The sequence below is a fragment of the Manis pentadactyla genome, chromosome 1 (genome assembly GCF_030020395.1).
Source record: "Manis pentadactyla isolate mManPen7 chromosome 1, mManPen7.hap1, whole genome shotgun sequence".
In the NCBI taxonomy this organism is placed as follows: domain Eukaryota; kingdom Metazoa; phylum Chordata; class Mammalia; order Pholidota; family Manidae; genus Manis; species Manis pentadactyla.
Genome location: NC_080019.1, coordinates 180,224,739 through 180,249,250, shown reverse-complemented (window position 1 = coordinate 180,249,250; position 24,512 = coordinate 180,224,739). Strand labels below are relative to the sequence as shown.

The window sequence follows — 24,512 nt, the reverse complement described above, 5'->3', positions numbered from 1 at the left end:
AAAATTAGTGAAACCAAGAGCTGGTTCTTTGAGAAAATAAGCAAAATAGATAAACCACTAAGCCATGCTTACTGAGAGAAAAAGAGAATCTACACACATAAAAAGAAAGAGAAATGAGAAAGGAAAAATCACAGCAGACCCCACAGAAATACAAATAATTATTAGAGAATACTATGAAAATCTGTATCCTAACAAACTGGATAACCTAGAAGAAACGAACAACTTTCTAGAAAAATACAGCCTTCCAAGACTGACCAAGGAAGAAACAGAAAATCTAAACAGACCAATTACCAGCAATGAAATTGAATCAGTAATCAAAAAACTACCCAAGAACAAAACTTCCGGACCAGATGGATTCACCACTGAATTTTATCAGACATTTACAGAAGACATGATACCCATTCTCCTTAAAGTTTTCCAAAAAACAGAAGAGGAGGGAGTACTTCCAAACTCATTCTGTGAAGCCAGCATCACTCTAATACCAAAACCAGGCAAAGGCACCACAAAAAAAGAAAACTACAGATAAATATCCCTGATGAACAGTGATGCAAAAATACTCAACAAAATATTAGCAAACCAACTTCAGAAATACATCAAAAGGCTCATACACCATGATCAAGAGGAATTGATCTCAGGGATGCAAGGATGATGCGATATAAGAAAATCCATCAACATCACCCACCACATCAACAAAAAGAAGAACAAAAACCACATGGTCATCTCCATAGATGCTGAAAAAGCATTTGACAAAATTCAACATCCATTCATGATAAAAACTCTCAACAAAATGGGTATAGAGGGCAAGTACCTCAACATAATAAAGGCCATATATGACAAACCCACAGCCAACATCATAACAGCAAGAAGCTGAAAGCTTTTCCCCTCAGATTGGGAACAAGACAAGGATGCCCACTCTCCCTACTTTAATTCAACATAGTTCTGGAGGTCCTAGCCCCAGCAGTCAGACAACACAAAGAAATAAAAGGCATCCAGATTGGTAAGGAAGAAGCCAAACTGTCACTGGTCACAGAGGACATGATATTGTACATAAAAAACCCTAAAGAATCCACTCCAAAATTGCTAGATGTAATATCTGAATTCAGCAAAGTTGCAGGATACAAAATTAATACACAGAAATCTGTTGCACTCTTATACACTAATGATGAACCAGCAGAAAGAAAAATCAGGAAAACAATTCCATTCACAATTGTGTCAAAAAGAATAAAATACGTTGGAATAAACCTAACCAAGGAAGTGAAAGACCTATACCCTGAAAACTATGGGACACTCATAAAAGAAATTAAAGAGGACACTAATAAATGGAAACTCATCTCATGCTCTTGTGTAGGAAGAATTAATATTGTCAAAATGCCCATCCTGCCTAAAGCAATCTACAGATTCAGTGCAATCCCTATCAAAATACCAACAGTATTCTTCAATGAACTGGAACAAATAGTTCTAACATTCATATGGGACCAGTAAAGACCCCATATAGCCAAAGCAGTCCTGAGAAGGAAGAATACAGCAGAGGAGATCTCGCTTCCCAACTTCAAGCTCTACTACAAAGCCACAGTAATCAAGAACATTTGGTACTGGCACAAGAACAGACCCATAGACCAGTGGAACAAAATAGAGAGTCCAGACATTAACCCAACACAATATATTATGGTCAGTTAATATACGATAAAGGATCCATGGGTATACATTGGGGAAATGACAGCCTCTTCAACAGCTGGTGTTGGCAAAACTGGACAGCTACATGTAAGAGAATGAAACTGGATTACTGTCTAACTCCACACACAAAAGTAAACTTGAAGTGGATCAAAGACCTGAATGTAAATCATGAAACCATAAAACTCTTTGAAGAAAACATAGGCAAAACTCTCTTGGACATAACCATGAGCAACTTCTTTATTAACATATCTCCCTGGGCAAGGGAAACAAAAGCAAAAATGAACAAGTGGAAATATGTCAAACTAAAAAGCTTCTGTACAGCAAAGGACACCATCAGTAGAACAAAAAGATATCCTACAGTATGGGAGAATATATTCATAAGTGACATATCTGATAAGTGGTTGCCATCCAGAATATACAAAGAGCTCGCTCACCTCTACAAACAAAAAGCAAATAATCCAATTAAAAAATGGGCCGAGAAGCTGAACAGACTCGTCTCCAAAGAAGAAATTGAGATGGCCAACAGGCACATGAAAAGATGCTCCATATCGCTAATCATCAGAGAAATGCAAATTAAAACCACAATGAGATATCACCTCACACCAGTTAGGATGGCCAACATCCAAAAGACAAACAACAAGTGTAGTTGAGGATGTGGAGAAAGGGGAACTCTACACTGCTAGTGGGAATGTAAATTATTAGTTCAACCATTGGGGAAAGCAGTATGGAATTTCCTCAAAAAACTAAAACTAAAAATACCATTTGATCCAGGGATTCCACTTCTAGGAATTTACCCTATGAATGCAGGAGCCCAGTTTGAAAAAGACATGCACCCCTATGTTTATCACAGCACTATTTACAATAGCCAAGAAATGGAAGCAACCTAAGTGTCCATCAGTAGATGAATGGATAAAGAAGATGTGGTACATATACACAATGGAATATTATTCAGCCATAAGAAGAAAACAAATCCTACCATTTGCAAGAACATGGATGGAACTAGAGGGCATTATGCTTAGTGAAATAAGCCAGGTGAAGAAAGAAAGTATCAAATGATTTCACTCATCTGTGAAGTATAAGAACAAAGCAAAAACTGAAGGAACAAAACAGCAGCAGACTCACAGAACCCACGAATGGACTAACAGTTGCCAAAGGGCAAGGGACTGGGGAGGATGGGCGGGAAGGAAGGGATAAGGGGAAAAGGGGGAATTACAATTAGCACACATAATATAGTCAGGGAGGGGCACCAGGAAGGCGGTATAACACAGAGAAGACAAGTAGTGATTTTATATAGCATCTTACCATACTGGTGGACAGTGACTGTAGTGGGGTACGTGGTGGGGACTTGATAATGGGTGGAGTCTAGTAACCATAATGTTGCTAATGTAATTGTATATTAATGATACCAAAAAAAAAATAGACTTGAGTTTCACCTAGTTGGAGCATAAGTTCATTCTCTCAAGAAATGTGATAGATTATTTGAAGAGAAGTTATTTGGTGATATTTTAAAAATAGTACTTGAGGTTTCAAGGTTTGCTAGTTAAAGATTTTGAGAAGTGAAATAAAATTCTTGGTATTACGTCCTACATGTATTGTAGACTGATAATACCTGGTACCAGGAAAGTGAAGAGTAGCAAGTATGAATGTTATTTTTATTTTGTTTTCTTTGCTATTTATATGTTTGTTTTGATCTGTTCATTTAAGTGAACATTTCTCCCTTGATGATATCTTTAGCAAATGAATGAATGTTTAGATGTCAGTAGTATATTCGAATTTAACTGATTATTTCTTTTACCTCAGAAGGCTGTGATCAAGGCAGTAACCATTATCTGCCTACCTAACTGATTTGGGAAAGAGGTTACTAAACTAAAACATAGTTATAACACATTCATTAATTAACCCCTAATAGGGGGCCTTTCACTTTGGGCAGGGTATGCATGGTTATTTTACACTGCCTGACAATAAAACCTGCTTTTAAGAAACAAACTTTGTATTAGTGCTTTGACTTTCTTTGAGATGACATTTCTTTGGATTTCATGATTATGTTAGTTCCTAGATAAAAGCAATGGAATATGAATTTACAGCAACCGAAGTTAGAAGGGCAGATTTAATATTGCCTGTTGTTTCTGTAATAGAGAAAACAAGGTAAAGTAATTATTTAATAGCGTTTAGTTTTTATGATCTATTAAATGTATTTAATTATGTGCAACTACTTAAGAATGTATCAATAATAAAAATACTACTTTTTAAATTTAATTTTGAGAAATGTAAAAACCCCCAGTAATTTCATTACCCAACCAGCAATATTAATATTGTTAGCATTTTAGATAAACCTATATATATATATATTTAAAACACACACACTCTCTCTCTCTCTCTCTCTCTCTCTCTCTCTCTCTCTCTCTCTCTCTCTTTCCCTTGATTATATTGGGACATTTCCCCAGAGTTTCAAATACTTTTCAAGAATACTTTTTTTTTTTGGGTAGATGTTTTTTGAGTTTCAATAGACTTTAACTTATTATTAAAGTATAATAACTGACACATATGGCACATATCAGAGATGTACAGCTTGAAATTTTACAAAGTGAGCATACCTGTGCAACCAGCATTTGACTCAAGAAAAAACATTGCTAGCTCCTAGACACCCTTCCATTTCCTGCCTCATATCAGCAGCACCCCCCATCCAAGAGTATCCATTATTTAGATTTTAGTTTTAAGAAAAACTTTATGGAGATAATTTGCATACAATAAACTCATCCTTTTATGTGTACAATACAGTGATTTTTAGTAAACTTACCAAGTTGTGTGTTCATCACTATAGTTCTAAAACATATATGAATTTCTTAGTTTTGTTGAATGTATAGTTTATTTCCAGTTTTCACTATTATAAACACTAGTGGTTTTTCATATCTTTATATGCATTTCTGATTTTATCAGAATAGGTTCCTAAAGGTATAATAACAGATTCAAAGAACTTAGGTGCATTTTTATTGTTTTCCATATGTAATCCCAAATTGCCTTTTGAAAATAATTGAACTAATTTGTATCCCCACTGTCAGGAATGGTGTGTCTTTTTTTTTTAAACCACCTCACCATTGGATATATTTTTTAAGACTCATTTACGAGTTTGGTAGATGAAGTATTTTTAATGTTCATTTCTTCAATTACTACTAGAAGATATATATTTCGTGACCATTTCTAAGTTTTCTTTATGATTTGTCTGATAGTGTTCTGTCAGTTCATTTCTTAATGAGTGCATCTCTTTTTAGTTTTTGTTTTTAAGACATTTTAATATATTGAAGGATATGAATCCATTAACTGTTACAAATACTTTCCCCAGCTTGCGTTATGTCAGACTTTTTTTCATAATGAAATATATTAGGATTTTATTCCTTAATGTCAAAAATGAAAATTTGTGTTTCATTCTACCAGCCTTTGGAGGCTTAGTAATTTTTAAATTGGAGGTAATACTGACTTTTGAATGATTTTTTTCTATTAAAGTGTGTACCTTTCATAATTTGAAATTTAAAGAAATATCAAGTAGACATATAAAACTAATTTATTATGCTTTGTTGCCAAACTTGGTCTTTCTAGGCAGTTATACTTAAGCATGAACATTGACGACAAACTGGAAGGATTATTTCTTAAATGTGGCGGCATAGACGAAATGCAGTCTTCCAGGGCAATGGTTGTAATGGGTGGAGTGTCTGGCCAGTCTGCCGTGTCTGGGGAACTGCAGGAGTCGGTACTTCAAGATCGGAGTATGCCTCATCAGGAGATCCTTGCTGCAGATGAAGTGTTACAAGAAAGTGAAATGAGACAACAGGATATGATACCACATGATGAACTCATGGTCCATGAAGAGACAGTGAAAAATGATGAAGAACAGATGGAAACACATGAAAGACTTCCTCAAGGACTGCAATATGCACTTAATGTCCCTGTAAGTAATTCCTTTATGAGCTATTAAACTTACAGCTAAAAACATAATTAATTTTGTATTAAGTAATGCTGCAAGTCATTGAAGGAATTTCAGAAAATGATTAAAGGCTAACTAGCTCAAGTGAATGTTCCTAAATACATATTACTAAAAAAATGACAGAAATCGTACTTCAAAAGGTAAAGTTAAGTTTTTGTATTACAATTTAGGAACTTACCTTTTCTAGGATATTGATTTCTCTATCAGGGTTAATGTGTATTAAATTTTAAGTGCCTAAATTTTAAAGATACTTTGCTTAAACTTCTTGGATTGAATCTTGAGCAGAAGTAGAAAAAAGTCATAACTTCAGGTATTTTTCTTCAAATTCTGTAACTTTAAGCAATTCCTGCCTTCTCTATTTTTTTCATGATCTGTTTTTAAAGTGTATCAGCCCTTTAGTTTTTCCTGTTTACCCAAGACATCCATGGTTCATCACCTAAGATACTCTTTTCTGCGTACCCATACATTTTTGCCTCCTTGTATTTTTACCTGACCACCAGTGAAACCACAACCATAATCTAATCCTTTTCTATTCTTTCTGTGATATTAAATCTGAATTCCTTTCAGTACATCTAATGTGCTGTACTTCTTTTGCTTCAGGACCTTCCTATATCCTGCTTAAAATACTCCCCTCAGTCATACCCTCTCCCTGTATTTTAACCTAGTTAGTCGCTCATCATCATCATCCTGCTGCTTTTGTCCAGTCTCGGTTGAACCCCTGCAACAGGGATTTGGGATTACTTGTTCCATGTCTCACTCTCAGGGAGTGTAGGCTCTACAAGAGCATGAATTCTTTCTTATTTTCTTTTATGTCCCAGACGTTGGCATCTGGTGTGAATGAATGGATAACTACATATAGTTGTGTATACATGTGCTCACCAATTTTTATCTAGCCCCTTTCAGTAGTCTTTCTTTTTTTTTTTGCCTGTTGATGTGAGGAATTATGTTAATTGATTTTTGAGTGGAGAACCAGCCTTGCATACCTGGAATAAATTCCACTTCGTTGTGATGTACAGTGATTTTTATACTTTGTCAGATTTAATTTGCTAATATTTTGCTGAGGATTTTTGCATCTTTGTTCATGACATACATTAATCTAGTTTTCTTTTCTTGTAATATCTTTGATTTTGGTATTAGAGTAATTGTAGCCCTATAGAATGAGTTAGGAGTATTCCTTCTGTTTCTGAAAAAGATTGTAGAGAATTGATGTAATTTCTTCCTTAAATGGTTGGTGAAATTCACCAGTGACTCCATATGGCCTGGTACTTTTTTTTTTAAGGTATTATTGATATATACTCTTATGAAGGTTTCACATGACAAAATAATGTAGTTACTACACATTTAACCATATTATCAAGTCCCCACCGATACTCCATTGCAGTCACTGTCAATCAGTGTAGTAAGATGCCACAGATTAACTCTTTGCCTTCTCTGTGCTACTCTATCTTTCCCGTGACCCCTCACACCATGTGTACTAAACATAATACCGCTCAATCCCCTTCTCCCTCCCTCCCCACCTGCCATCCCACACCCCTCCCCTTTGGTAACCGCTAGTCCCTTCTTGTAGTCTGTGAGTCTGCTGCTGTTTTGTTCCTTCAGTTTTGCTTTGTTGTTATACTCCAGAAATGAGGGAAATCATTTGGCACTTGTATTTCTCCACCTGGTTTATTTCACAGAGCATAATATCCTCCAGCACCACCCATGTTGTTGCAAATGGTAGGATTTGTTTCTTTCTTATGGCTGAATAGTATTCCATTGTGTATATGTACCACATCTTCTTTATCCATTTATCTACTGATGGACACTTAGGTTGCTTCCATACATTGGCTATTGTAAATAGTGCTGCAATAAACATGGTCTTTCTATTTTTAGTTTTTTGAGGAACCTTCATATTGCTTTCGACAATGGTTGAACTAGTTTACATTCCCACCAGCAGTGTAGGAGGGTTCCTCTTTCTCCATGTCCTCGCCAGCATTTGTTGTTCTTAGTCTTTTCGATGCTGGCCATCCTTACTGGTGTGAGGTGATACATCGTTGTGGTTTTAATTTTCATTTCCCTGATGATTAGTGATGTGAAGCATCTTTTCATATGTCTGTTAGCCATCTCAATTTCTTCTTTGGAGAATTGTCTCTTCATATCCTCCACCCATTTTTTAGTAGGGTTATTTGCCTTATGAGTGTTGAGGCGTATGAGTTCTTTATATATTTTGGATGTTAACCCCTTGTCAAATATGTCATTTACAAATATATTCATCCATATTGTAGGATGCGTTTTTGTTCTGTTGCTGGTGTCCTTTGCCATACAGGAGTTTTTTAGTTTGGTGCAGTCCCATGTGTTCATTTTTGCTTTTGTTTCCCTTGCTCGAGGAGATGTGTTCAGGAAGAAGTTGCTCATGTTTATATTCAGGAGATTTTTGCTTATGTTGTCTTCTAAGAGTTTTATGGTTTCATGACTTACATTCAGGTCTTTAATCCATTTTGAATTTACTTTTGTGTATGAGGTTTAACAATAATCCAGTTTCATTCTCTTGCATGTAGCTGTCCAGTTTTGCCAACACCAGTTTTTGAAGAGGCTGTCATTTCTCCATTGTATGTCCATAGCTCCTTTATCGTATATTAATTGACCATATATTGGTTGTGTTTATATTTGGGCTCTCTAGTCTGTTCCACTAGTCTGTGGCTCTGTTCTTGTGCCAGTACCAAATTGTCTTGATTACTGTGGCTTTGTAGTAGAGCTTGAAGTTGGGGAGCATAATCCCCCCAGCTTTATTCTTCCTTCTCAGGATTGCTTTGGCTATTCGGGGTCTTTTGTGGTTCCATATGAATTTTAGAACTATTTGCTCTAGTTGATTTGAAAAATGCTGTTGGTATTCTGACAGGAATTGCATTGTATCTGTAGATTGCTTTAGGCAGGATGGCCATTTTAACAATATTAAATCTTCCTATTCATGAGCATGGGATGTGTTTCCATTTATTGATATCTTCTTTAATTTCTCTCATGAGTGTCTTGTACCTTTCAGAGTATAGTAGGTCTTTCACATCCTTGGTCAGGTTTATTCCTAGGTATTTTATTCTTTTTGACCCAATTGTGAATTGTTTTCCTCATTTCTCTTTCTGTTAGTTCATCATTAGTGTATAAGAGTACAACAGATTTCTGTGTATTAATTTTGTATCCTGCAACTTTGCTGAATTCAGATATTAGATCTAGTAATTTTGGAGTGGATTCTTTAGGGTTTTTTATGTACAATATCATGTCATCTGCAAACAGTGACAGTTTAACTTCTTCCTTACCAATCTTACTTCTTTGTGTTGTCTAATTTCTGTGGTGAGGACCTCCAGAACTATTGAATAAACGTGGAGAGAGTGGGCATCCTTGTCCTGTTCCCAGTCTTAAAGGAAAGGCTTTTCAGCTTCTCGCTGTTAAGTATGATGTTGGCCGTAGGTTTGTCATATATGGCCTTTATTATGTTGAGGTACTTGTCCTCTGTACCCATTTTGTTGAGAGTTTTTATCATGAATGGATGTTGAATTTTGTCGAATGCTTTTTTGGCATCTATGGAGATGATCATGTGCTTTTTGTTCTTCTTTTTGTTGAATGTGGTGGATGATGTTGATGGATTTTCTTTATTGTACCATCCTTGCATCCCTGGAATAAATCTTACTTGATCATGGTGGATGATCTTTTTGATGTATTTTTGAATTTGGTTTGCTAATATTTTGTTGAGTATTTTTGGATGTATGCTCATCAGGGATATTGGTTTGTAATTTTCTTTTTTTGTAGTGTCTTTGCCTGGTTTTGGTATTAGGGTGATGCTGGCCTCATAGAAAGAGTTTGGAAGTATTCCATCCTCTTCTGCTTTTTGGAAAACTTTAAGGAGAATGGGTATTATGTCTTCTGTAAATGTCTGATAAAATTCAGGGGTGAAGCCATCTGGTCCAGGAGTTTTGTTCTTAGGTAGTTTTTTGATTACCAAGTCAATTTTGTTGCTAGTAATTGGTCTGTTCAGATTTTCTGTTTCTTTCTGGGTCAGCCTTAGAAGGTTGTATTTTTCTAGAAAGTTGTCCATTTCTCCTAGATTATCCAGTTTGTTAGCATATAATTTTTCATAGTATTCTCTAATAATTCTTTGTATTTCTGTGGTGTCCATAGTGATTTTTTTCTTTCTCGTTTCTAATTCTGTTGATGTGTGTAGACTCTCTCTTTTTCTTGATAAGTCTAGCTAGGTATTTATCTATTTTGTTTATTTTCTTGAAGAACCAACTCTTGCTTTCATTGATTCTTTCTATTGTTTTATTCTCAGTTTTATTTATTTCTGCTCTATATTTATTATGTCCCTTCTTCTACTGACTTTGGGCCTCATTTGTTGTTCTTCTAGTTTCGTTAGTTGTGAGTTTAGATTGCTCATATGGGATTGTTCTTTCCTGAGGTAGGCTTGTATTGCAGTATATTTCTCTCTTAGCATGACCTTCTCTGCATCCCACGGATTTTGCGGTGTTGAATTATTGTTGTCATTTGTCTCCATGTATTGCTTGATCTCTGTTTTTATTTGGACATTGATCCATTGATTATTGAGGAGCATGTTGTGAAGCCTCCATGTGTTTGTGGGATTTTTCATTTTCTTTGTGTAATTTTTTTCTAGTTTCATACCTTTGTGGTCTGAGAAGCTGGTTAGTACAATTTCAATCTTTTTTAATTTACTGAGACTCTTTCTATGGCCTGCTACTATGTGGTCCACTCTGGAAAATGTTCAATGTGTACTTGAGAAGAATATGTATCCTGCTGCTTTTGGGTGTAGAGTTGTGTAGGTGTCTGTTAGGTCTGTCTGTTGTAGTGTGTTGTTCAGTGCCTCTGTGTCCTTACTTATTTTCTGTCTGGTTGATCTGTCCTTTGGAGTGAGTGGTGTGTTGAAGTCTCCTAGAATAAATGCATTGTATTCTGTTTTCCCTTAAAATTCTGTTAGTATTTGTTTCACATATGTAGGTGCTTCTGTGTTGGGTGCATAGATGTTTATAATGGTTATATCCAATTGTTGAATTGACCCTTTTATCATTATGTAATGTCCTTCTTTGTCTCTTGTGACTTTCTCTGTTTTGAAGTCTATTTTGTCTGATACCAGTACTGCAACTCCTGCTTTTTCTCCTTATTAGTTGCATGAAATACCTTTTTCCAGCCTTTCACTTTTAGTCTTTGTATGTCTTTGGGTTTTGGTAGATTTTGTCTTCCAAGGAATTAGTCCATTTCATCTAGGTGATCAAATGTGGTCATAGAGTTGTTTTAGTATTTCTTTATTATCCTTTAGCATCTATGGGGTCTGCAGTGATGTCCCCATTCTTCATTTCTGGTATTAGTAATTTATGTCTTCTCTCTCTTTTCTCTTTGCCTACTAGAGGCTTTCTGCTACCTCCCTCCCTACCCCCATTTTATAAATACCATCTTAATTTTTAAGTGTACAGATCAGTAGTGTTAACTATATTCATGTTACTGTATAGCACATTTCTAGTACTGTTCATCTTACAAAATTGAATTTCTATACACACTGAAAAACAATTCCCTATTTTCCTCTCCCCCAGTAGAGACTTACCATTTTTATTGATATTTTAATAGTTCCAGTGGCACAATTGGTTAGCTCATGGTACTTCAGAGATATTTTAAAAGAACTGGCTTTTAATTTTCTTTATGGATTTTCAGTTTTTAGTTTCACTGATTTCTTCTCTGATATTTATGATTTATTTTCTTGTGTTGTTTTCGATTTAATTTGCTTCTTTTCTAGTTTTCTGAAGTGGAAGTTTAGATGATTGATTATAGGTATCAACTTCTTTTCCAACATGTGCGTTCAATGCTGTAAATTTCCTAACAAGCACTGCTTTTGCTGCATTCCATAAGTTTTGATAAGTTGTATTTTTAATTTTCCTTTAGTTGAATGTATCATTTAATTTCTCCTGAGATTTCTTCTTTGGTCCCTGTGTTTAGAAGTGTGTTGTGCAATCTCCAAATATTTTGGGATTTTCTAGCTAGTTTTCTGTTGTTATTTCTAGTTTAATTCCATTGTGATCTGAGACCATGTATTGTATGATTTCAGTTCTTTTAAATTTGGTAAGGTATGCTTTTTGGCCCTGATTGTTGTGTGTCTTGGTAAGTTTTCCATGTGAACTTGAGAAGAATGTGTGTTCTTTTGGTGAATGAAATAGTCTATAGATTGCAATAGCCTTTTTATAGGACGGAGTTTATCCTGAGCCTTGTCCATACTATATTTCTCACAGTTTGTATATCGATCTTTCCAAAATGAGACATAACACTTCTCACCCCCCCTGCTAAAACCTTTTCAGAGGTTCTTTGTTGCCAGAACAGTACCCTTTTGCATGGGCTGAGTGTTCATCATCAGGTTTCTTATCTTGTCCAGCCCCTTAACACAGTAGTGTAAACCCTTCTTTCCCATTCATACTTTAAACATATCAGATTACTTTAATTGCCTATTTCCACTCTAATTTTTTGTTACTTCTGTTCATATTGTGCATACCAGTAATATTCTTTGGCAATCTACCATTTTTCACTTCTCAGCTTAAAAGCTTTCTCTTCTGTATGTTTTTCATTATTGTAACTAACATTTTGAATTTCTATGCCTGCAAGAGTATAAAGGTTTCTTCTGGCTCCTGCATTTTTACTGTTTTTTCCCAATACTTGGGCTATAGTAGACAAAGAATTTTTGAGTGAAAATATATATATTTTTCTAAATTGAGGAAAAACTTAAAGTGAAATGTTCATACATACGAAGTTTATAGTTCAGAGTTTTGACAACTACATAAGCTTATATAACCCTCAGCCCATCAAAATCCAGAATATTTCTGTCTTCCTTAAAGTTTTTTGTGTTTCTTTCTGGTCAGTCCCCTCCACAACAATTGTTCTGATTTTTTTTCCCCTTCCATCATAGATTAGTGTTGTTCCTTGAGAACTTCATGTAAATGGAATCATGTGTAACTCTCGCTTATGGCTTCTTTTGTTCAGTATAATGTTTTTGCAGTTTATCCATGTTTATTGGGTGTATCAGTAAGAAGTTCATTCCTTTTCATTGTTGATTAATATTCTCTTGTTATTCTAAAATTTGTTTATTCATTTCCCTTTTTATGGTTGTGTTATATGTGGTTTTTAACCTTTGTGAATAAAGCTGCTGTGAACATTGTTGTAGAAGTCTTAATTTTGGGGGGGTCATTTTTATAGAAGTTAAATCATTAATCATGTGTTTTCATTTTGTTTGATCTAGTATCTGTCTTTACATCACTGTTACACTGTCTTGATATATCTTTTACGGTAAACCTTGAAATGACATAAATCCTCAATTTTGTAAGACTGTTATGACTCTTCTAGGTTGTTTGCATTTTCATATAAAATATAGAATCAGCCTTTCAGTTTCACTTTTTTTGGGACTACATTAATTCTACATGTTGACTTGAAGAAAACCAACATCTGAACAGTAGTGGTTTCCAAGCCACAAGTATGGTGTATCATTGTTTGTTTTGATTTTCTTTAAGTATTGTTTTATAGTTTTCAGTGTAGAGTTAGTGGACATAATTTTGTTAAATTTACCCCTAGTATTTCATGCTTTAAGTGCATTGTAAATGGTATTTATAATTTTATGTTTAATTGTTCATGACTAGTCTATAGAAATAGTTTTTTTAAATATTGACCTTGTTTCCCGTGACCTTGTTACATGTACTAATTAGTTCCAGCATTTTGTAGATTCTTAGGTTTATTCATATATTGTCTGATACATATTGTCCATACATTTTTATACCTTCTATTCCAATTTATATGTCTTTTACTTCTTTTTCCTTCCTTACCACACTGAATAGGGTATGAATAGAAGTGGTAGTAAACATCTTTGCCTTGTTCCTGATCTTAAAGGACTGTATTCAGTTTTTCACCAAGTATTATTTTAGCTGTAGGTTTTTCACAGATAATCTTTATTAGGTTGAAGAATCTTTCTAGTTCACTGAGATATTATTTTACTATGAATGGATGTATAACTTCATCAAATGCTTTTTCTGCATCTATTAGATTATCATTTTTTTTCTCCTTATCGTAATATGGTAAATTACATCAATAGATTTTCAGATGTTAAACCAACCTTGCATTCCTGGGATATCTCATATGTGGTCTTGATGTGTTGTCCTTTTTATATTTTGGTGGATTCAGTTTACTCATTTTTTTAAAGAATTTTTATGTGTACGTTTATGAGGGATATTAGTTTTCTTGCAGTATCTGTGACTTAGATACTGGCCTCATAAATGGTTAGGAGTATTTCCTCCCTTATTTTCTGAAAGTTTGCCTAAGATTGTTATTATTTCTACCTTACATGTTTGATAGGCTTCACCCATAAAGTTAATCTGGGGCTGAGTTTTCTTTATGGGAAAGTTTTTAATGCCAAATTCAATTATTAAAACTTTTTTAAGGCTTCTCAGATTTAAAATTTTTTTCTTGAACCAATTTTGGTAAGTTGCATTTTTTAAGGGAATTGTCCATTTCTTCTTGTTTCTTTAAGAACAAAATTTTTCATAGTATTATCTTTTATTTTCTAAAGGATTTATAATTTTCTTCTTCTTATTCCTGATAGTGTGATTTGTCATTTTCCTGATGACTCTGGGTAGAGACTTACCAATTTCGTCTCTTCGAAGAGTCAAGTTTTGGTTTTATTGATTATCACTATTGTTCACTTTAATTCATCTTCATTTGCTGTTATTTTCTTCTACTTAGTCTAAATTTGTTCTTTTCCTAGCTTTTTAAGGTAGAAGGTTAGATGACTATTTTAGATCTTTGTTTTTGGATGTAAACATTTAAAGGTATAAACTTTTCTGGACTTTTTTTGTGGTTTGTTTTTGACTCATGAGTTAGAAGGGGTTTGCTTAATTTCTGAATATTTTGAAACTTTCCAGATATATTTTTGTCATTGATATGTAAACATTATGGTCAGAGAATGTGTAATGTATGATTTTAGTCCTTTTAATTAATTAAGACTTGTTTTAGGGCCCAACATGTCATTACTTGGTGAATATTCTATATTCACTTGAAAAGAGTGTGTGTATTCTGGCAGTCATTGGGTTTGTTATTTTGTAAATGTCAATTAGCTCAAGTTGGCTATTCATCTCTTTTATATCCTTACTGATCTTGATATGCAACAATTAGTTTGTTTGCAAAAAAAAAGACCCTGTTCAGAATTATGTATTGTATTAATTGTTATGCCTCTTTCTTTAGTCTGAGTTAGTTCTTCACTTCCAAAATTTTATGATCATATAGTACTTGAAAATTATAGACCATTTATGTTGTAGAATGTCTCTCAGTTTGGGTTTATCTGACTTTTCCTCTTACTGAGACTTATCTTTAGGCATTGGGATATTGCAAAAGGTGGTGCTGTTGGCCGTTGTATTCTAATAAGAGGCACATAGTTTTATTTGCCCCATTCTGATGGTTCACTTAGATCAGTTGATTAATATGTTGTCTGCCAGGTTTTGCCCCTGTAAAATTAATCTCATTCCCCATCTCACTTTCTAATTTATTCATTTATTTATTTGTGTCAATGTGGACTTACGAGTTTTATTTTTTTCATTGTGTTAAAATCTATTACTGTGATTATTTTGATGCTTGGTTTAATATTTGGCCAATTAGAGCCTCTTCAGGCTGGCTTCTGTGTTCTTTTGACATGGCCCATTAATCTTTTCAGCACTTCCTTGTCGTCTTCTACAAGATATTCTTGACTAATATTTTTCCTGTCTCAAACCTGGAATCATCCATTTTGCTAAGGAGCCCTAGTTCATTTTAGTGGAACATGGTATTTAGAAGCCAAGTTCTGGGTGCTGCTCATTGCTGTCGCAGTAAAGCTGCTCCCAGGACTGTCAGTGGACGGTGCCAGAGAATGAATGAGTGAATAAATATAAACAAATAAAGTAAAAATATATAAACAAATACAAATAAATAAAAGTTATATGCATTTGTATGTATGTATGTATTTATTTACATATGTAATTATCTCTATATCTACTAGTATTAAAAATCATGAGTTCACACTATGCCTCCAATTACAGTCCATTACCAGAGTACAATTTAGTCTTCTCCCTTCTATATTTTATAATTCTCTTCTTAGACATGAGAAATCTGGCTCCTGTTAATCCTTAATTCCTATTTACTTGATCATATTCCCACTCCCAATATGTAACCATTTTTCCTTCAGTGCCAACTGCCTTCCTGGGCAGATGCCTTCTTCACTCTACCCAGGCTCCGATAGTCTGTGGCAGTGTATGCCACCTCCTGTCCCCTGCATGAATGGCTCCCTCCCCCTGTATGTTCTTTGACAACTTGTATTGGGCCTCATGACCATTTGGAGCCCTCCTTATACACTGGACCCAGTCTTTGATACCTTCTTCACCCCACTCAGTTTCTGACACCTTGCTCCAGGGTGTCCTTCCACAATGTAGAACCTCCTTACGCTGCTTAGGCTCTGACACCTCATGCTGTGCTACACTTCTGTGTGTGGAGAACCTTCTCACCTTGTGTGCTCTGATATTTTGCTTTGGGCAGCTGCCCCTGCAGATTCCCTCTTCATCTTGTCTGGGGTCTTATTCCTTGTTCTTCTTTAGCTTATAGCTTCATGGAGAATAAGTGGATAGGGAGGAGCAGGAAGGGAAGGGGACAAGGTTTATCATTTTATTTTTTTTTTAACTTAATTTTAAAGTTACGTTTCATAGGAAGCTGCAGAAATAGTACAGAAGGGTCCCATGTACCCTTCACCTAACTTCCTCAAGTGGTTACGTTTTCCTTAACAATAATACAATCTCAAAATCAGGAATTAACATTGATACAACGTGTCCAATGTTGTATACTTCATCACACTTGGAATATATATAATCACCACCACAATCAAGACACAGAACTAATCCATGATAACAAAGATCTCCCTGGGGCTACCGTTTTGTAGTCATACTTCTTTTTCCCCTCCACCATTCCTAACCCTTAGATATCCTACCCCTGTTCTGTTTTCCATTTCTATAACATTGTCATTTGGAGAATGTTTTATCAGTGGAATCATACAGCATGTGACCTTTTGAGGTTGACCTTTTTCTCTTAGCATAATACCCTCAAGAGCCATTCAAGTTGTTGTATATATGAACAATTTGTTCTTTTTTGTTATAGTGGCATTCTGTGGTATGGATTTACCTCTGTTTAACCATTAACTTAACTTATTAGGGGGCATTTTCATTGTTGCCATGTTTGCTTATTACAAATGAAGCTGCTATGAATATTCATGTACATATCTCAAGAATAAGTATCCTATAATACCCCTACCACCATTCTTAACATTTTGGTATGTGTACTGTTCTATGATTTTTTGATATGCATACCATGCTTAGGATCATGTTGCTTATTATCTACTCTTTTCACTTGCAGCATGTTTTGGACTTTTTTCAACTCCTTGTTCTTCTAATATTTCTTAAATGTCTGCTTGATATTCCATATGTATGAATAATCCATAATTGAGTCCTATTATTCCTTCTAGATAATGATAAATATGAGTCCATTCTGGGAATGAATAAATGAAAAGTTGTCTCGTGCTATATACCATATGGGCAGAATTTAGGATTAGTGTAGCATTGCTTATAGTAGAACATAACAGACATGAAAAATTATATCCTTTCTTATGCATTACTGCTGATAAGGCAGAATAATAAAGGACAAGTGTTTGGATCTTGAATATACAGTCTTGAATTAAGAGAGGACATTGATCTAGAACAATATGATCCAGGTCCCCAAAAGTGTGAAAACTTAAGCTAAAAGGCCTTTCATTTTTTCTAGATTGTATGCTAAAGCTTTTAAAAAATAGATACTGAACCTGTTAATGGTTTTCTTCTTTTATTTGCTCAATCATTTGGGAGTCACAAAGAACTTTATATTACAGAGTTTTGTTTTGGTGTAGTCAAAAAGTTGAGTTTTGAGTTTTGTTGATTTGTTAATAGCCGTTTAGGTTGTGTAGCCTGTGTAAACTTCCTGGTGTTTTGTGACAGTTGAGGTAAAGGGTCTTCATTTATGATAATTTCTGGTTTTCAGGATTTATCTTGATCTTACTACTTCTAAGTCAGTCACCCAAATTGAGTGGTCCTACGTTTTCAACAGCAATCTGTAGGCCAACTTTTGAATGTTTATAGCTTACTCATCAGAACTTTGTTTTCTAATGTGTTAGAAATTTGAATTAAAATCAGATATTTCAAAATCTAATATTTCAGTTCCTTAGTCTCATTAGCCACATTTCAGGTGCTCAATAACCACATATAGCTTCTGTATTGGACAGCATAAAGAACATTTCCATCATTGCAGAGAGTTTATTATTAGATAGCACTGTGTTAGAAAGATTTGCAACTCAGAAACTAAATTTATTTTAGAAATTTGAAAAAAAGTATTTGGCTTTTCCTTTTTAAGAGGAACTGGGAAATCATAACTCTTTATGGTCTTTATTTTTCAAGTTTGATGGCAAGCATTTGAAGAGTTTAGACATGTCTGAACAAAATGAGCAAATTATAATTCATGATACATGCTACAATTGTTTTCTAGAAAGCTGTTGGATTATAGCACTTGAGCAAAAAGATGTTATAAATTAGGAGCTATAAATCATATTTGTAGTCATATAATGGTATAATAAAATGTAAAGTATTTCAGGTATTTAAAACTGAAAAAATATACTTTAGCATTCACTTAGCATTTTATTTTAGTCATGAATTTCTGTACTATAAAACAGCATGAATAAAATTTAAGCAGAATTGTGCATTTTGTATTTATGATTATTTTGTTTAATGGTCTAAGAGACTCGAAATATGTTTGGCCATAGGTAGTAAGACCTCTTGTTTTAAATTTCCTTAAATCCTATCATTAGTTTAAGGAGGATTGTATAGTTAATTTTCCAAATACCTTCTGCTTCAGTCAATAAAAACCAAATATGCTGATGCGAGGAGTTTGAGGATATATCTTAAAATGAGTGATTACTTTTTTTCTGTATTAAAAAAATCATTTTACTCATTTCAGTGATTTTAAGATACTTATTATTTTGCCACATATTTTGTACTCTGGTTTAATTTCAGAATTGGATTGCATTTATTGGTGACAAATGATACTCAGCAATCTTCCTGGAAGGTGACAAATCTGTTTGCCTTTGTACTTGCTTGCTTAAATAGTCATTCATAGGGTATGTTTCTTCTCTCTTTTAGCTAGCTCCCAACTGTTATTGTCATTACATTGTATGCTTTTCAACAGTCACTTATTAGTTATAGCCAATTCTTACTACTATTACATTTCTTTTAAAGTTCATTTGAGGGATTCAGAAATAGTTTATTATTGTCATTGGCTGTTGGGCCCTTGTCTTTTGGGGTGATTGCATTGGCTTTTAAGGAGAACAGATAGTAATTTATAACATTTCTTTCTATTTTTTTTAACAATATTTTACTCACATGCTATATTGCTCTTAGAAAGCACCCTATTTGATAGGAATCAATATTTGAGCAGAAAACAAGGAGTGAGTAAGCTTGCTTCATAGTTTTTCCTGGTGAGAGTCATGATATTGCTTATTTATTATGATTTCAACTCACCTGAAAAAGATAAAAGGAATCTTTTTTGGTAGGTTGTTTTAGGGGGTTAGCCTAGAATGACCTATTTTTCAGTATCTTCCCATGCTTTTAAAGTTGCTTGACTCAATTTATCTTATTTTCCCCCTTAGATAGACAAATTATTAATAGATTTCTTCCTAGATTGATAACATAGCCAGTCTCTAAACACTTTTAATATAGTTCCATCTTATCTTTGAGGTCTGAGTGATTTGGAATTGTGAGACAGAGATACTGAATGAGAGTTATACTCTCTTACTTATGTCAGTGGTATGCAAATTGGAAATCATTATGCATAAGGCCATGATAGGGTCAGCCTAGGTATATCAGTTTCAGAGATGTATACTTTGTTTTTCATAATTATGTGATGTCATTTATTATAAAAGGAGTATATATTCATTGTAAAAATTAAAATGACACAGAAGAGAAAGTTAAAGTTTCTTGTTTCTAACACTTGCCTACTCTAATTCCAAAGAGATAATTACTAATATTGATACCCTTGTGGAAAATTTTTAATTTATAGTCAAACATAGAGAGCATATGTGTATTCTATGTTTTGTAAATATAAAAATATATATTTTGTTTTGCGTAAATTGGATATTGCTATTTGTATGCTTTTGAAATTTGCACTATTAATTTACTAACATCTTATAGAAATTACCATGTTGTGTATAAAACTGGCTTATTTATTTTAAGTAACTGATTAAATGGTGTACCTTATTTTGTTAAGCTGCTCCCTTATTGATGGATTACATTATTACTAGATTTGAATATAATAATGATGAAAGAAACATGCTTGTATCTATAGATATAGACATAGCATGTTTCTTGTATCTATATTACATATTTGCACATTTGTAATGCTATTTCTCTAGGTGTATTTTTTATTGAAATACTCATACAGAAAAGTGCCCAAATTGTAAGTTAATTTTCTCAAAAGTGAACATACTTGTATAATAATCTTTACCAAAATCAAGACATAAAGCATTACCAGCATCCCAGAGGCCCTCCCCTCTTTTGTCCCTCTTAGTCATATCCCTCCCCTAATTCCTAACAATAACCACTGCCCTAACACTTTTCTCATGGTCTATTAGTTTTACTTGATTTTGAATTCATTGTAAGTACAGTCATGCGCTATCTACTGTTGTTTTACATTGTTTATGAAATATATCCATGTTACTGCATGTAGTAGTAGTTCTCATTTCTATATAATTGTCAGTTGTGTGACTATATCAAAATTATTCATACTAGTGTAATAGGCATTTTTATTATTTCCAAATGTTGGCTATTATGAAAAGTGCTGTTGTGAATATTCTTAGATGTGTCTTTTGGTGCATGTACATATGCATTTCTGTTGGTTCTGTACTTAGGATTGAATTTGATGGGTATGCATATGTTCAGCTTCTGTAGATATTGCCAAAAGGTGTTTTAAGTTGTTTTGCTGATTAAGACTAATTGTTCCATATCCTTTGTATTTAGTAATGTCAGTCATTTTAATTTTAGCCATGATGGTGGTTCAGTAGTGGTATCACAATGTGATTTTAGGATACATTTCACTGATAATTAATGAAATTAAATAACTTTCCACATTTTCTGATAATTTGCATATTATTTTTTTGTAAGGTTTATGTTCATCTCTTGCTCACTTTCCTGTTAGTTTGTTTCTGACTTATTTGTAGTAGCTCTATTTATTGGATTATGTATATATTGCAGTCATCTTTTCTACTCTGATTTGCATTTTTACTCTTTATAAAAACAGAAGTTAATGTTAATAAAATTCAGTTTTTAAGTCTTTTCCTTTTGGTTAGTGTTTTGTGTATATCCTGTTTAAGAATCCTTTGCTACCCTAAGGTCAAAGATATTTCCCTTTAACTTCTAGAAGCTTTATGGTTTTCCTCTCCCATTTAGATTAACAATCCATTTGGAATTGACTTTTACTAATGATGTGAGATAGGGATCAAGATTTTATGGCTTTTTTTTTTCCACTCAAAATTTTTTTCAGTTTCTCTTTTTCTGGCTTAATGTTCCATTCTTAGAACAACTTAGCATAGTAAGATAGATTTTTTCCTTGATTAATTCTAGGTATTTATACTAAGACTGGACTTAATATCTTTTTAAGATTATAAAGTTACACATACTTATTGAGAAAATGTGAAAAATATTAAACTAAAAAGAATAATGAAAATTGCTGTGATCTTACTACTATAGAATAATCACTACTAACATTTCATTGTTAGCATGTTAGTGTTTCCTTTTTTTGTTTTTCTGTGTATGTATGTGTGTGTTTATATAAGATTTGCTGCATATGTATTTGTTTGAACAAAATTGTAAAAATACATTTATATATTTGTCACTTAATCTTAAATCATAAGCATTTCACTGTCACTAATATTCAGAGTAAAATTTCTAATAACTGTATGTCAAACACCTGTCCTGTAATTTATCTCAGTACTTCTTTATTACTGGATATTAGACTGTTGGCACTTTTTTTTTACTATCATAAATAATAATGTGATGTTACATGTAGACAGTGTTGTCATGTGAGATTATTCAGTATCAATTTCTTAAGACTTGATATGTAATGGCCAATTTGTAGACCATAAATGTTGATAAGTTTATTCTCCCACTAATAATGTATGATATTCCCAACTTAATATCCTTATAAGTGATCTAGAAAGGAAATGTAAACTGTAATTTCTAGGTTTGTATATGATGTTGAGGGAAAAAGACAGCTGGACTTGGTCTTGGGTTGGGAGTGGAGAAGAAAATTAAGAGTCTTTATGAGTGAGTGGGAAAATACAGCATATTGAAAGGCAGGAAATTTGGAAGGAGGTTCTGGTGTGAAAAGGAAGATTGTTTATTTTTAGCAATATGGAGATCTAGATAGTGGCATGTCTAGGTGGAGATGTTCTGTAGACATTAGTAACCCTCTGTATCTAGCAATTACACATCTGTAATTGTATGATAATAATTAATAACCATGAAGATTTGTTTAGAACTTGCAGATATTCAAGATGCTCTTTATGTAATCTCATTTGATTTTATGATGTGTATAAGCTGGATATTATTACTACCACCAATTAACCAAAGAGGGAATGATTATGATAAGAGTGGCATCAGGAATCTCTCTGCTGTACACTGCTCTGTACTGTAGTTGACACTTCAGATATATAAGCTCTTTTAACTCTATGGAAACTCTGTGAGGATTATTTCCTCCATTTTATAGGGAAGAAAGTACGAAGTGGTTAAATTTTAGTTGTTCACCTTCACACTGCTAGTATTACTATTTGGATTATGTTGTGTTTCTTTTAACTCCCAACCTATGCTTTTCTTCTTTTTCCATACTATTCTGGAAGCCAGGTTCACCCAGATGGTAATTGGAAGAGGCAGGATTGAAACTCAAGTCTTAACTCCTCACCTAAGAATTATTGGTGTTTTGTTCACTTATTTATTTTTCTTTCCCTTTAGTAGTAGATGTTTTGGAATCACTGGAAATTCTTTCTAGATTCTGGTAACAACCAAACTATAGTTCATACATGGAAAATTAAAATATGCTCCTGCAAAAATCATTTGAAAATAAGTCTAAATAGGTTTATTTAGAAGCAGTTATAGTAATGGAAATAAAACTGGACAAAAAAGATTTAAGATCTTGGTTTAAGTCCCAGTATTGAAACTTATAGCTTGGCTAAGGTACTTACCTCTATGAAGTTTTAATTTTCCTGATAGTAACATGAAGATAAAAAATAATTCACAGGTCATGGTAGTTAATATCTCAGTTGCTAGATTTGAAAGACTTGAGTTTAAATTTGGTTTCGCCTCTTAAATAATGGGATTGTACACAAGTAACTTAACCTTTCTGGACCTTAGTTTTCTTATTTTTAAATGGGATGAAAATACCTCATAGTGTTCCTGCAGAATTAAACACAGTAGACTGTACTAGAGAACATGTTCCTCTCTACCCAAACCATTGTACCTAGGATAGTGTCTGACTCAGTATATATGAGAAAAATCTTAGTTTATTATGCTGAGGAGGAGAAATCACAGATTTGTAGAACACCATATAAATGCTAAGTATTTTTAAAAACAACTTTATCAAAATATAATTGAAATAGAAAAGATATTTAGTGTATACAACCTGAGTTTGGGATACTATTTTTGAGTTAGAAAATACAAAGTTAGAACGGTTATTTAACTTTTCATTTTGAAATAATTTTAGGTTTATAAAAAGTTGCAGAAATAGTATAGAGTTCACCTAAACCCATCACTGAGCTTCCTGTAATATCAAAGGTCACTCAACCATAGTACAGTTACCTAAACCAGGAACTTAATATTAATTAGGGCTACTAATTAAACTACAGACTTTAGTTGAATTTGATCTGTTTGTCCCCTCATGTCCTTTTTCTGTTCCGGGATTCAGTTCAGGACGCCACAGCGCATTTAGTTTCTGTATCTTAAGTCTTCTTTTTTCTGTGGCTGTGCTCATTCTCTCATATTTTGTGACCTTGAGGCTTGATGAATATTGGTCAGTTACTTTCTAGAATTTCTCTCAGTTTGAATTTGTGTGATGTTTTCTCATGATTAGCTTGAAGCTCTATATTTTTTGACAGTCCCGCAGTAATGTGTTTTCTCCTCGGTATGTATATCCTGTTAGGGAGTACACGATGTGGATGTGTCTTACTACTTGTGATATTAACCATGACCCTTTGTTAAGGTGATACCTGCCAGTTTCCCCCACTGTAAAGTCATTTTTCCCTTTGTAATTAACAAAGATCTCGGAGGAGATACTTTGAGTCTGTTCAATATCCATGTTACTCAAATTTTACCTACAGATTTTAGCATCCATTGGTGGACTCTGCTAGCTGTAGTTATTAATGTGGTGTTTGCCTAATTGTGATTTTAATTTTTCTCCTTTGGTCTATATTAATTGTAGCTATCTCTTCTCCCCCATTTATTTTTTTCAGTTATGTCAGTATGGATATTCATTTTACTCTGTGAGATATAATCCCATAATGTCATTACTTATTTTGTTGCTCAAAATGTTCCAGCTTTGCCCATTAGGAGTTCTTTCAGACTGGCTCTTCTGTTCTTTTGATGTATACTGACCGTTTTTCTGGCTCTGTAGCTTCTGGCACTACAAGATGTTCCATGATCATCTTCTGTTTTTTCCTGCCCTGGCCCTGGAATCAGTCACTTCTCCAAGGAGCCCCTGTTCCTTTTATATGGAT

The 24,512-nt window shown here is 33.7% G+C and overlaps 1 protein-coding gene across 10 annotated transcripts in view; it reads left to right on the top strand.

The window, feature by feature from the left end:
* The window catches only part of ZNF148 (zinc finger protein 148), a 137,927-nt gene that overhangs the window by 65,307 nt on the left and 48,108 nt on the right, over positions 1 to 24,512 (top strand). For 7 of the 10 annotated variants that reach the window (XM_036905050.2, XM_057503520.1, XM_057503516.1 and 4 more), the window contains 2 exons: positions 3,724 to 3,819; positions 5,269 to 5,617. The exons of 1 other annotated variant lie outside the window; for it this stretch is intronic. In XM_036905050.2, coding sequence (XP_036760945.1) covers positions 3,740 to 3,819; positions 5,269 to 5,617 — 429 coding nt within the window. In that variant the 5' untranslated portion in view covers positions 3,724 to 3,739. The remainder of the gene's footprint in view (positions 1 to 3,723; positions 3,820 to 5,268; positions 5,618 to 24,512) is intronic. 2 more of the 10 variants (XM_036905058.2, XM_036905095.2) reach the window with 1 other exon arrangement.